The sequence below is a fragment of the Eurosta solidaginis genome, chromosome 5, assembly GCF_040869045.1.
Source record: "Eurosta solidaginis isolate ZX-2024a chromosome 5, ASM4086904v1, whole genome shotgun sequence".
In the NCBI taxonomy this organism is placed as follows: domain Eukaryota; kingdom Metazoa; phylum Arthropoda; class Insecta; order Diptera; family Tephritidae; genus Eurosta; species Eurosta solidaginis.
In genome coordinates this window covers 115,360,527-115,374,268 of record NC_090323.1, presented here as the reverse complement: position 1 = coordinate 115,374,268, position 13,742 = coordinate 115,360,527, and the positions used below count along the sequence as shown (strand labels likewise).

The 13,742-nt window shown below is 39.0% G+C and overlaps 1 protein-coding gene across 5 annotated transcripts in view; it reads left to right on the top strand.

The window, feature by feature from the left end:
• The window catches only part of LOC137253953 (SANT and BTB domain regulator of class switch recombination), a 474,140-nt gene extending 465,955 nt beyond the window's left edge, over positions 1-8,185 (top strand). Inside the window, exons 8-9 of one of the 5 annotated variants that reach the window (XR_010953939.1) lie at positions 6,028-7,271; positions 7,932-8,185. Coding sequence is in view for 2 of the 5 variants with exons in the window: in XM_067791558.1 (XP_067647659.1) it covers positions 6,028-6,292 (265 nt within the window). In the remaining 3 variants the exon portion in view is untranslated. Of the gene's footprint in view, positions 1-6,027 lie in introns of all 5 variants that reach the window. The other 4 variants (XM_067791558.1, XR_010953936.1, XR_010953937.1 and 1 more) reach the window with 4 other exon arrangements.
• The last annotated feature ends 5,557 nt before the right edge of the window (positions 8,186-13,742 follow it).

Here is a 13,742-nt window from a genome sequence, read left to right as displayed (position 1 = left end):
TAAAAAGAGAATGTGACCCGTGCTACTATCAAACCCGTAACTGGTAGTTAAATCCGCAACTAAAAATTCCTCTTTTTTGAACTCCATGGTTGCAAGGATTACGTCCTTTTGTAACTCAATAATTCTTTCGGTTGTATGCCTTATTAACATGTGTAACGAAACGTTTGCATAATTTTCTGTTACAGTGATTATCGCCGGTCGGCACTCGCGTTTTTTGTTTAAAATCTCTACATATGGTGGGTAGATGTAAAAATGTCGCCTATTATTTTCCAAGCGCGTATTCATATACTGCTCCTTCGTGTGATTTTTGTCTAAAATGAAAGCTACGGCTTCATTTCCAGACATCGGAATGGGAGATCTTTCGTTAAATTTATTTTCAACAACTTTTCTGAGTTTGGAACCATTTGTGGGATTTTGACAAACTGCCCTCAAAGTAGCAGCTAAATCAACATTACCTTTTTTTACCGGAGACGTAGAAATAGAACGAAGCATTAAACCTTGGTTGTTTTATTGACTTTCTGCTAGCTTTGCAGCCTGTCTTCTTTGGGATCGGTCTGATTTTTCACTGAAAACAAGTGGTTTGCGGCCCATTTTTGATATGGGAGTTAAAGAAAATGATTTCGGTTTTTTTATTATAGCATCCGTTTGAAGCCATTCAGCGTTTTTCCTCAAAAAATGTTCGGGCTTTCTATAAAATTTCTCACATCTTTCACTCATTTGCAGGCATATTAGTCTTGATTTTTCCTTCAGGTATCTGTCATATCCTTCAGTTGTACTTTCTTTAATTATGTTTTTTAACAGAAAGTTGAAAACAGCGGTTTTTTTCTTATCATTTTTCACGACTTCTTTCCAAACATCGAAAAGCACGGAAACACGCACGTAGAAGTTTTTTAAGAAAAAGGGCTGTTATTCAAAAAACGCAAAAAAGGGCAACGTTATAGTCAGCCCTCAAACTCAAAATTGAAGGGATTTTATTCTCAAAAAAGTTTTAGGTCAGGCAACCTCAGACTTTTTTTATAGTTCTTCTTAACTAGGAGTATTATCATCAAAAATTGAGACCTCGTTTAAAGGGATTTTATTTTTTATCTAGCAACCAATAGTGATTGTTTTTTCCTTTAATCACAAATACTTACCTTGCTTATTGACCTCCATTCACTTTGTTTTAAATATATGCACTATCTGAGGAATTATTAAACTTTTAATTGCGAGGAAGATGAAAAGGAACTACTAAATTTTTTTTTTCGAAATGCGAAATTTGACAGCTGAAATCTTTACTGCGAAATATTTAAAGAAAAAACTAAGTATGCACTTTCTTAGCCTGAAGTATTAGTTTTGTGAGGGTATAAAAAAATTTATATCGGATACTTTAGAACAGGGATCGCCACGAGCGTCTTATGGAAGCGTGACCACACCTTTTTTAAAATCCCAAAAAAAAAAAAAAAAAAAAAAAATGGCGACGGAGCTAGTAAAAGTACACTGTAAAAACTTCGAAAATTCATAAAATGATATTATTTTAGAAAGAAAACTATACATTTTGTAATCCCGATAGAAGGTAAATTCATTAAATTTTTTGTAAATTTAATTTTTTATATTTAAAAATTTTTTTTTTATATTTTTGGGTTTTTTATTTTTTGTATTGTTTTGTTTTTTAGAAAAAATAATATAAATAATAATAATTTTGTAATTCCGATAAAAGAAAAATTCATTCAGTTATTTTATACAATTTTTATATTTTTTGTTTTTATTTTTTGTATATTTAAAAAATATTTTTTTGTTTTGTTTTTAATTTTTTTAATTAATATTTTTTCGGAAAGAAGGGTTAAAGTGGAGATATTAACTGTAAATTGTCCGCAATTAATTTTTCTATATCTATTTTGATGATTGTGGTTGATCATTTCAGAAGCGCTTCTAAATGCCGATTTGTAACTCTATTTCTGTTATTTGTTTTTATTTGCTTAAGGAAGAAAAAGGAGCTTTCACAAATATTCGTACTACCAAACATTGAATAAAATTTTAAAACTTCTTGACGCAGTAAGGGATATTTCTCCTTGCCTACAACTTTCCAAAAATCAATGCCTTTTAACTCTAGTAACTGTAGTTCAGAGTCGCATAGCTCCATTTGGAGTTCTGGGCTCTGCTCATTTGCATCGCATGTCATGGGTATAAAAAAATTGGTAACATTATCCTGCTGCTGAGAGCTTTAACGTAATTTTCAATGTGATATTCGCTTTAGTCGCATCAACCTGTAAAAACTGATAAATATGCATGCAAGCCGAAATAAAGACATGAATTAATAATACCCACATACCTATTTACATACGTCCTATTCGATTTGCCTGAAATTTGGTATATAAATTTGCCCATATTAGTATTTACGATCCTTTTTCTGGGAAGTAGACCAGAGACGGATTGGGACTGGGATTAGGACTAGGACTGGGACTGAGACGCGGAGTGGTACTGGGACTGGGACTCGTAATGGGACTGGAACAAAATACATACCACCCTCTGGGACTGGCAATAAGGAATGAAGAGGAATGAGAAGAACTTGAGAGCAGAGAAAACAGAAAAGGAGAAGGAGACTGTCATCGGGTTTTGAACTATATTCCAAGTTTCAAGCTTGTAGCTTATCGGGAAGTTACTTAAATTTCGATTACAAAATTCTGTTCGCTACACAGAGTCAAGCTAAATAAAACCATTTAAAAAAATCGGCTATTATTTATTATATCCTATTAGATAAATTAGTAAAAATCTTAAATTATCTTCTCCGGTTAATAATGGTGAAACAAAGCATGCATATACTTCAAACTTATCACTAATATGTATATTCCATATTCAATTCTTAAGTTCAAGTGAGCCGAAATAAAGTTTTGTCAGTGCACGTCTATTCATAATTTTTTTTTTCTAAAAAATAGCTATAACCAATCAGTGCACGCCTATTCTTCATTTTGTTTTCTAAAAAAATAGCTACAACCATTGTTCGAGCGCAAGGTTTTTCGTAATAAAATAATTTTAATATTCCAAATTTAAAGTCGTACCTTTCATTTTATCGAAGGGCATTGAAAAAGGCTTTTGTGCCCCACCAAAGGTCCTTCGAGCCGGATACGAAATACCGGCTCATCATTGAAAATAAAGTTTTAACAATGTCGGAACACGGAGATGGAGATGACGAATCAACGCCACCACGGCCAGCTGTGTCGAACAACATCCGCGTTAAGGTTCGCCAGCGAGAACTTATGTTGGAACGCATGGAAAATTCTCGAGAAATGGCGCTGGCACGTACACAAACCCAGTCGGACTTGGTAGCTTTCAAAATTGACGCTTTGCATTGTTTTCTTGAATGCATTTAAAAATACTTCTACATGCGTTCAATTCAAATTAATTTAATTATTACATAAATCAAAATAAATCCTCATTGTGTTCGTACAGATGAAACAAAAATATACCCAAAATATTACTTCAAAAGTAATTTTACACGAAATTATAGCAGTTGAGTTCCTAATGGGTACAGCAGAATACATTCGGTTGTTGGCGAGAGGATAGAATGCGTGCGCGCGGGGATGTGTGGTGCGCTTGCCTATGCGGTGCGCTTCCCTGAGCGTTTTACAAAAACAATTGCGTGAAAGCGCTTATGGAGTGACGACCCCTGCTTTAGAAAATGACTTTTGGGCAGCAAACCCCGGTCGCCAGACCATAGTGCAATGGTTTGCTTTACTAACTTGGTGAAATCGCTGATGCAAAATCCGCCGAAAGCGCCTGTTTTTTAAACGGTGGCGCAAGGATCGAGATATTCACAAAAATCGTATTTGTGGTCCGAGTTGGCTCATATTTGGAACACATAATACATGCAAGAATAGAACGCGACCTATGAAATAAAATCGCTGCTAGGTGGCGCAAGGATCGAGATATTCACAAAAATCGTGGTCCGATTTGGCTCATATTTGGAACACATAATACGTATAAGAATAGAAAGCGACCTATGAAAAAATCGCCGCTAGGTGGCGCAAGGATCGAGATATTCACAAAAATTGTATTTGTGATCCGATCTGGCCCATATGTGGAACACATAATAAATACAAGAATAGAAAGCGACCTATGAAAAAAATCGCCGCTAGGTGGCGCAAGGATCGAGATATTCACAAAAATCGTATTTGTGGTCCGATTTGGCTCACATTTGGGACACATAATACATATAAGAATAGAAAGCGACCTATGAAAAAATCGCCGCTAGGTGGCACAAGGATCGAGATATTCACAAAAATCGTATTTGCGATCCGATCACACCCCTCATCAATCTAGGGCATTGATCAGACAATTAAATAAAAGCGTTGGGCGCGTGAAATTTCTAAAAATGTGAGGCGTATCATAACCTGATTAGGGTTCAGTTGGTCTTATATATGACTATCAATAGAAATTTGACGCGTCCAAAGCTTTTATTTAGTTGTCTGATCAACGCCCTAGATTGGTGAGAAGTGTGATGACTAGTACCTAGGACCTACCTAATTATTTTATAGCTTTTAGTATTATTATTACTTCATGTGAGTATTGTTTTCAATAAAACTTAACAATTTTTTTTAATTATTTTATTAATTTCCACAAATCAGAGTTCTCTTCCCCACTAGAAGGAGTTATACTATTGCCTCTTTCGCCGATGACTACACGATGATGTCAACAGGTTCTGACCGTTTCATTGATGAGGTTTGCTGCAAAATTAACACCTATGTCCCCTGTCTTTCCAGATTTTTCGCCTTGAGTAACTAGGCACCATCACTGACCAATCTTTGGCGACCTTATTTAAGATGTGGATGCAGCAGTATTGAACATCCACAGCGATGGCATTTCGCTAACGAATTTCCAGTACCAAAAAATGCTGGATGCGAAGTTCGAAATTTTAAAAATCATTTTGGTGATCATGCATTGCAAGCCTTGCAGCCGCTATCGCACCTAAAGCTCAGAGCAGTAACAAAGGCCTCAGACCCCTCGATGGCAGAACTGAGCCAAAGGCAAAGAAACGCACCCCCAGCGGGTTAGGAGGCTTAGAATATACCCGCGGTAGGTATGCCTATGGTAAGAGGTGACTAAAATACCAAATTGATTCAAGGGGTTGTGTAGCGCAACCCTCTCAAGGGGTTGCCAGCGCAAAATATAAACATTCAAACCCAATTGTCAACCTCACCTACCCGTGGCGAATCCTGTTTCATTAACAGCTGAGGCTCTGGCGACTCCTGATGGATCTAGGCGTTGCGAGGGCGGTATGGCCTAGAAGGTTTCATGTGGTCATATCAAATGGTTCCCGAGATGGTCGGGCTAGTACCTTTATGGTGCTTGTTACCGGAACGTACCGGATCTGCATCCAGCCTAAAATGGTTTGCTTTTCTCGCTTAGGACTAGGCGAAAGGGTAGACCCTACCAAGTCTTGCAGTAAAGTGCTGTGATTGACTGTGAAGTATCAAGGTGTCACATACGTTTTATAGAAGTATATAGTTACGGGTTCGACCGTCCTAATTATACTCTATCTGGCAAACGCAGCAAAACCACTTCTCATAGTGTCGAACCTAAACCTTTACGGGGCAAAAGAGTAGGAATAAATCCAGCTGCTTGAATCACTTACGAGGATAAAACCCAAATGTGCTACACTTAAGTGATGGTCATAGTTGGGAAAAATGCCTAGTGGTTCCGATGTATAAATGCCGTTGGAAGCGTTGGTTATTCTTTCATCACCTACAATCGAATGCGCCTATCAGGAGCTATTTTCTCATTGGTCAAAGATTGTTTTTGCATCCCTTATAAATATATACAATTTTTCTTAAGGTCTTTTGCTTTGTTGGAACTCCCTTCTACCAACAGACGAGTTAATCTAACCCAGAACCTTGCCTATTTGCCGCTTGGTAGATTCATGGTTGATAAATATTTATATGCCTACAAACTATAAATAAATGAAAAAACAGCCAAAGCCCAAATGTGTGGCATAAAACCTTGTCCTCGCACGTCTTAAAATATATGAATTACATTTTATTTTACCTTTTCTAGGCAAACACGTAGTTCCGGCCGATACTGGTGTGGAGATCGTTCAGCCCGAAGCAATCAGGATCACCAACGAGAATTTGAAGAAAAGACCATTAAGCACATATTGCAACAACTGAATAAACAAAAGGAACAAAGTTTACTCCCAAATAGTTCTCTTGGTGGTTTTTACGTGCGTTTGGAATCTGAATGGAAATACCAATTAAAACATAGAAGCTCTTCAATAAATATAAATAATTCCTCAAGCCAAGGAAAACCCAAACAGAAATAATAATATTCATGTAAGCCTTCTTTTCAAAGAAAAATTGGCACCTATTGATAGTTATAATATAATTAGTTCCAAATTTAGTTGCGGCCGTTTCTGACGATAGCTCTGAAGAAATTATGTCAAAAAGCTGTAATTAACTTTAGAACCTCTTTTATTTTGACCATGACTATGCGCTTAGCTCAATTTACAAAGGATCTAATAACAAATTTAAATTTTTCAAGAGTAGCAAAAAAGCGTTTAACTTTTACATTCATTACATGCAGACATGGCCTTTTAAAAGTGAGAGAGCTGGGTTCTTTTTGGTAAGAACACTGAAGTTTCTAGTGAGGGTGGATTTAATATATTTAACCAAAATCTGTTAAGAAATATTTTCGAAAATTGTGTTGGTTAAGTCCTCTATAAATTAAGGTAAAGATGTGTAAATTATGTTTTGTGTTTTATATACTACATTAAATTTTACATTGCCCGAATACCACATTACATGATGAAATAATAAAGGTGATGTCAACAACATAACCTCAATTTTTCAGCAGCTCTCTTTGCCAGTATTTACTTGTACTAAAAAAGTACTAAATTTTTATTACTAAATTTTTCCTACAAATTTCCTCAAAAAGTTAAATTTTTGGAAAAATGTTGTCTATAATCTTTGGGGAATGCAAAGTTATGTTTCTGTTTATGTCTAAAAAATTCTGGTAGCGCTTACATAGTTATTATATTTCATATTTCTAAACGTATAGTAAAATCTACTCCGATCGTAATAAAATTCAAAGGCAGTTATGTATGATAGACAACCCTCTAAATTATGCATGCCGAACTTGTCAGAATAAGGGAAAACGTCAAAGGGATGAGAACACCTGAATACTAATTTCATCATGACCACATTAGACAACGTTCTTTCAACATAGAATTGAACAGATTTGTTTCAGATTTCCATGCACGAATTATGAAAGGATATACCCCATAGAACATAATTATCAAAAAGGTAATAGTTAATGTGGGGAATTAGGCTAAGTTTATGATCGAGCGTAAACGCATCGCGCGATGCGATGAGAAACGCTCCATCGTTTGTTACATTTTCCCTAGCGTTATCGCTGGCGATTGAGTGTTTATAGTAGAGCGAAATCGCAAGCGATGGAATGCTCAACAATATAACTCAACATCTTTTTATTCACGTTGTGACAGTGTAGAGAAAGCAACGCGTACATTAACTCGTCAAATTTTATTATTAGAAAATAGCTATTTGTTACGAAAAAAATATTTAAAAAGTATACATAAGACAAAAAATATCACGTGCATCCAATCGGGATTGCGGTAATCTGCATGACGCAAATTCCACAAACACTGCTTGTCACGTACCTTTTCAATAAAAACATCCATATTATTTCGCTAATTTCGATCAAATGAATCAAAATATTTTGGTTGGAAATTTTTGTCGCCTTTGTCGCTTGTAATCGGTCAATTCGCTTTACGCTAAATTGCTTTTCTCATAAACATCTCCATATGCACTAATATAATTTATCGCTAACAGCGATTCTCGTCGCATCGCGCGATGCGATTACGTTCGATCATAAACTTAGCCTTGGACCCAATTTTTTTGGGATTGAATGTTTTATTTAAAAAGTTTGCAACAACGCGAAATTAGGATGGGCAAGCCGGTAGCTGTCTCGATTATACCTTGTACAATTGAAACAACCAACATTTAATAAAATAGAACATACAAATTGCTTGCAAAAAAATGCGTGAATGCATTTTAAAGCATATGGGAAATCCGCGCCTCGCACTTACAACATTAAAGTTGTTGTTGTAGCTGCAACTAATGCTTCAAGAAGACACATTGAATATTTAATTGCATTTATTTAATTGTTTAAGCGCACGTTTTAATATCTAAAAATTAGTTGCGTAGATTGAAATAAATGTGAAATACATAAATTGAAAGACATAAAATCTTACTAGTTCGTTTAAATCCCTCGAAAGTTTTTTACACACTTATTAGAAGCTGGAAAAAACATTCATTCGGTTACGAAAATGACAAACAACTTTTCGTGTCGTGATTGCGGATTATAACGTTTCCAATAGAATATGTGTTAACGTCCTGTTACGACGCAAAATGCAGGTGTTTGCTAATATTTGTTTGAACAAAAAGAAAAGAGTGTGTGGGAACTTATGTACGAGCGTGCGAAGTTATACGAGTACCACATTGGCACCATTAGAAATGGGAACCGTCATTGGACGCCTGATAATATTCAGAAAGGAACAGATTGCAATAGGAACTAGGTAAATATGGCATAATGATAAGATAAAATATTAAGATTTTTTCCGCAGTGATCCCCAAATGACCCCGGGTGGATCCCGAGGAAGTCCCAAAATCCTTCCGAAATTACCCTAAGTGGTCCCAAATGACCCCGGGAAGACCCCGATAGAGTCCTCAAAATCATACCGAAATTGCGCCAAAAAGTAACGTAAATACTAATAAAGCAAAGGGCTACCTATATACGCAACTTCAGAAAAATCGAACCGTGAATAGAATTTGTTCGAATAGATCGGTCAATGGTTCACTTCTCAAAAAGAACTTTAAAGGAACACTATCTAGGCCTGTGCCATCACTAGAATAGGCACCTTGTCGTTGGTGTGAGGGCTTAGCCGAACTCCGACTATGAGGTGGAACTGTTTAGGACTGGCATCCACGCCTTTCGAATTATAGGAGGGCGACGGGATGTCGGTGACCAAGAACTGTCAACCCCTAATTCAGAATGTTATGCGGACCGTGCCTATTGAACGATTTGCAGCCAGGGGATAAATTCGGCTGTATTCGAACGGAGCCTTCCCGATACCGGACCACCTCGGGAAGTATTGATGGCTTTACCACAGTAAGGGGCGTTGCTGTGGCAGACGGTTCCTTCCCTGTATATAATACTGCACCGATGAGCCTGCCATGACGGGCAGGTGGTCGTACGACCAAGACGAACAACTCATTACCTAATTGTAATAAGGATGGCGATAAGAGGAGGACTGAGTCGCAAGCCAAAGACGACAAATAGGCATTAAGCGTTGCCACGGACTAGGGGAGCGAGAGTAGTGCTGATTCAATGAACTCCGTGTTGGAAAATCATACAAATGAAAACGCAGTAGTAGTGTGGAGAAGGGTACGGAGAAGAGGAAGTAAGAGAGCTCTCTCGCAGCACAAAGAATTGTCCAATGCCTGGGAGCAGTGATCGACCCAACAGATATGGAGATCGAGCGCTTGGAATGGGCTCATGAGGCGGTAGAAGTAGGTCGAAGGCAGTTCAAAAGGTTTGCTGCGAGAAACCCTCGGTTTGGCAACCGGTGCGAGAAGGAGCGTCGAATGGCAGAATTAAGAGGCAACGTTCGGCGGAAGGCGACAAGCCTGCTTTGAAGATGCAGAAAGGACCCAGTCCCAGAGCCGCGAGGCAGGCCCGTCGCATACACAACACAAGTAGGCCCAAAGCTCTAAGACAGATGAAGGAGGAGATAAGTCAAAGGGAGATAACGCTAAGACTCCGGCTTTCTCGGAGATGCCAAAAGTTAAGGTATGGATACAAAGCGCCATGAAGTCGGAGGCTACACTGCGACTTCAGCAGAATAAGAATCCGAACATACCGACACAGGATTGGAAGGTACTTACAGTATCCCGGCATACGGAGAAAGGTCAGTTGTATATCTTGCAAATAAACAAGCAGGCGGAGGATATATTGTACACGCAGCGTGGCAAAATGTCCTTTGGAATAGGCAAAATTTACGTGCGACTCAGGAAAAGAAGTACCCAGGATAAAAATCCTAACACGCTAGATGTGGGCCAAGTCGAAAAAGACCTTAAACGCCTAAGAGAAAAAGGACAGGTGCAGGTAGCTGACGTCACCACGAAAGTGTTAGAAGAGGACTAACAGCCAAATGGTTCTGCGAGTCTTACAGATAAACTGCCTACACAGTAAAGTGGCGTCGAACGAACACCTCACAACCCATGAGGTGGGTTCGTTTGACGTGGCGGTACTCCAGGAGCTGTGGCTCTCATCGGGAGGAAAGGTTTCTGGGCTCAGCGCGACAGGAATTGGCGTTTACTACGCGCAGCCGGCAGGAAGAGTGCAAGCTATAGTAATGGTAAGGAAACAACTGCATTCATATATGCTGCGTAATTACACTACTGAGGACCTCGTAGTGGTGGCCGTTGAGCAAAAGAATAAGCACGCATTTATCCTGGCATCCTGCTACATGGCCCACGCTGCGGAGGTTCCACCGATGGAGTGCAAGAGGCTAGTACAGGATGTAATAGACCGTATAGATAAGCTCTGACTCGTGCGTACTGACCTTACCAGAAATATTCAGAGTGCATTTGAAAAATCAGCTCAGCGCTATACTCTGCCCAGTAGACTAAAGACGATCAAAGTAGGTGACGAAGTATATCGTCGCAACTTTGTTCAAAGTGACAGCCTGAAGAAATTCAATGCCAAACTCGCACCAGTTTTTATCAAATCCTCAGTTCTTGTCACAAAAGGAAATAACATGTACAAATTGCGTGACATAATTAATGGCAAAGTAGGTTGGTATCATGGAAAAGATATAAAGTAATGCAAGGGTTAAGCCAAACCTTGGCAAATAACTTCCCGTAAAAACGCATTTAGTGAAGGCTGCAGATATATTTTGATAATTTCTACCTAACCATCCTCTTCTAAAATCACGCCACCTTTTTCGTGTCTATATAAGACACAGATTTTCCAATATCTGTATCTTTTGCTGGATAAAGTTTGCCTTAAACGTATACTCGCGCGATTATCCTAGTATTAGCCAAAAGTTAAAAATCGTTCGGATCTAAATTCCGCAAGTAAAGCGGAAAATTTAATTTTCGCTAATCCTTCCTAGAGGAAAATATTTCCGTTTTTCGAAAAGTTAAACGCGTAAACCGCAATCTAATTAAAACCATAAAATTTTAAGGATCCATCAATGTTCGGATTGGGACTCGTAATCAAAACAAGGATTGAGGCTACATCATCACCCTAGAAGTATGCGAACGAGGAAACCGAGAAGTATAAAAAAAAAAAGCAGCACCAGCTAAGGCATTGGCAATCAGTTTGATTTAAGCAATCTATTGGTTGTGAAGCATCAGTGTTATTGTGAATTTTGCATTATTGAATATTAGATTTATTTGTTCAACACTTTAGCCATACGAACGTAAACAGAAGGTTGCAAATAAGAGGAATTGCACTAAATTCGTTACAATTGGTGTCAGAAGAGGAATTGTTGAATAAATTTCGAAGATCTTGGGTACAACAAGGACATGGCAAAGTGGAGTGAATTGAAGATCCAGCAACTGAAGAAGGAGTTGGAGAGCCGTGGATTGAATACAACCGCCGACAAACTCGAACTTCAGGCACGACTGCGAGAGGCAATGGAATTAGAAGGAATTAACGTTGAAGAGTATGTCTTTCATCTTGATGGCGATGAGACAACAAAATTGGAGGAGAAAAATGAAACAGCGCAGACAATGGCGAACACAGACCTGAACATGATATTGGCTGCAATTTCGACACACATGTCAGAAATGTCATCACAAATATCCACAAATATGTCAGCACAGCTCGAAGTACAAAAGACAAATATAACATCGCAACTGAAATCGCAGGAGACACGCATAACATCGAAGATTGAAGCACAAGAAACGCGTATTTCAGAAATGTCGACAGAGATTACATCAAAGATGGAAACACAACTGAAAGTACAATAGACGCGCATAACAGTACAACTCGAAGCGCAAGAGGAGCGTATATCATCAAAACTCGAAGCCCGCATGGACGAGAAAATAACGCAGCTTGAGGAAAAAATCGAGGCCGATGTGGATGATTTGAGAGGTCGTATACAGGAGTTGCAATTAAATCGCCCAGCTCTTTCAGCAAGCAATACGAAGATAAAAACTCCATCTTTTGATGGTTCTGTTCCTTTCCAGGTATTTAAGATTCAGTTTGAGAAGACCGCAGCAGCGAACAACTGGAGTGCTGAAGATAAAGTTGCTGCACTATTCGTAGCATTGAAAGGATCTGCTGCTGAAATCCTACAGACTAGTCTAGAGAGGCGATACGCAAGTGAACACAGAAAGCAGATATACCAAATAGAGTTGCAAAACCGTTACCAAAAAGCTAATGACACTTTGCAAGAGTTTGCTTCGGATTTTGAAAGATTGGCTCATTTGGCAAATGCGGGCGCACCCGTGGAGTACACCGAGAGGGTAAAAATCCAGAGTTTTATAAATGGCATACGGGACGTAAAAACGAAGCGAGCGACATATGCAAACCCAAAACTAACATTTGCTGAAACGGTATCCTATGCACTGACTCAGGAAACAGCATCGCTTCTGAGTAAGCCAGCGTACAAAGCCCATCGTGTGGAAGTAGAAAGGCCAGATTGGGTGGACACAATTTTGACAGCACTGAAGGGATCACAACAGAAAAACTCTGGAGTTATGAAATGTTTCAAGTGCGGAAACCCAGGCCACATTGCACGTCATTGCGATCTTGATACTAGTGGTTTCAACAGCATGGGTGGTCTTAATAACAAAGCTGGAGGCGATGAGCAGGAGCGAGTAAGATGTAGAGATCGAGAGCTAGCTGCAGCTATGGAATTTCCTGTGATATATGTGTTGCAAATTGGAAGGGACTCAAGCAGTCTTACCGTCAGAGCGAAAGTGGATGGCAAAGAACGTGTACTGACTGTAGATACGAGCACATCTCATTCCTTTATCCGATCTGATTTGGTTAACAGGAGAGTAAAGTCATTACCTGGAGCAAGGTTTCGTACGGTCACTGGCGAGTGTAACCAACTCCAGGGAGAAGTGACCTGTGTAGTCTTAATTGGAAAGGTCATGGTTCTACACAAATTCGTTGTGGCGGAGATCGTTGATGAAGTCATATTAGGAGTGGAAAGATTATGCGCTATAAGAAGAAGGATGTGCCACTTAACTTCAGTTTGGAGAAAGGGTCCAGCAATAAGCGAGTGCTGGTGGGGGAGATTCGACAGAGACCACAAAAGTCAAGGAAAGGAAGGAAAGAATGGGCCAAACAAATCAAAACCGAAGGTACCTGCGAGAGAAATACTGGCATTGAAAAACCCTAATGGGCGCACTAAAAAGAATGAAAGAATTTCCCAGAAAGAATGCAAGGGTGGTTTCAAGCCAGGCCGTACTACTCTTGGGAAACGTCGGAACGATACTGATTATTTGAGGCGATTCATCAGGAGCAAGCTCTACGAAGTAGTTCATTGGCCAAATAACAAAGCGTGAGGGAACGATCCAGGATAATGGGTAGTAAGGTGAAACGCAGGTACGATAAGAACAATAATTCGGATGGTTTCTTGGAGGGAGATTTGTTACTGCTATACAACCTTCACCGGCGGAAAGGTATTCCATCCAAATTTTGGTGCAGTTGGGAAGGCCCGTGCAGAGTTGTGA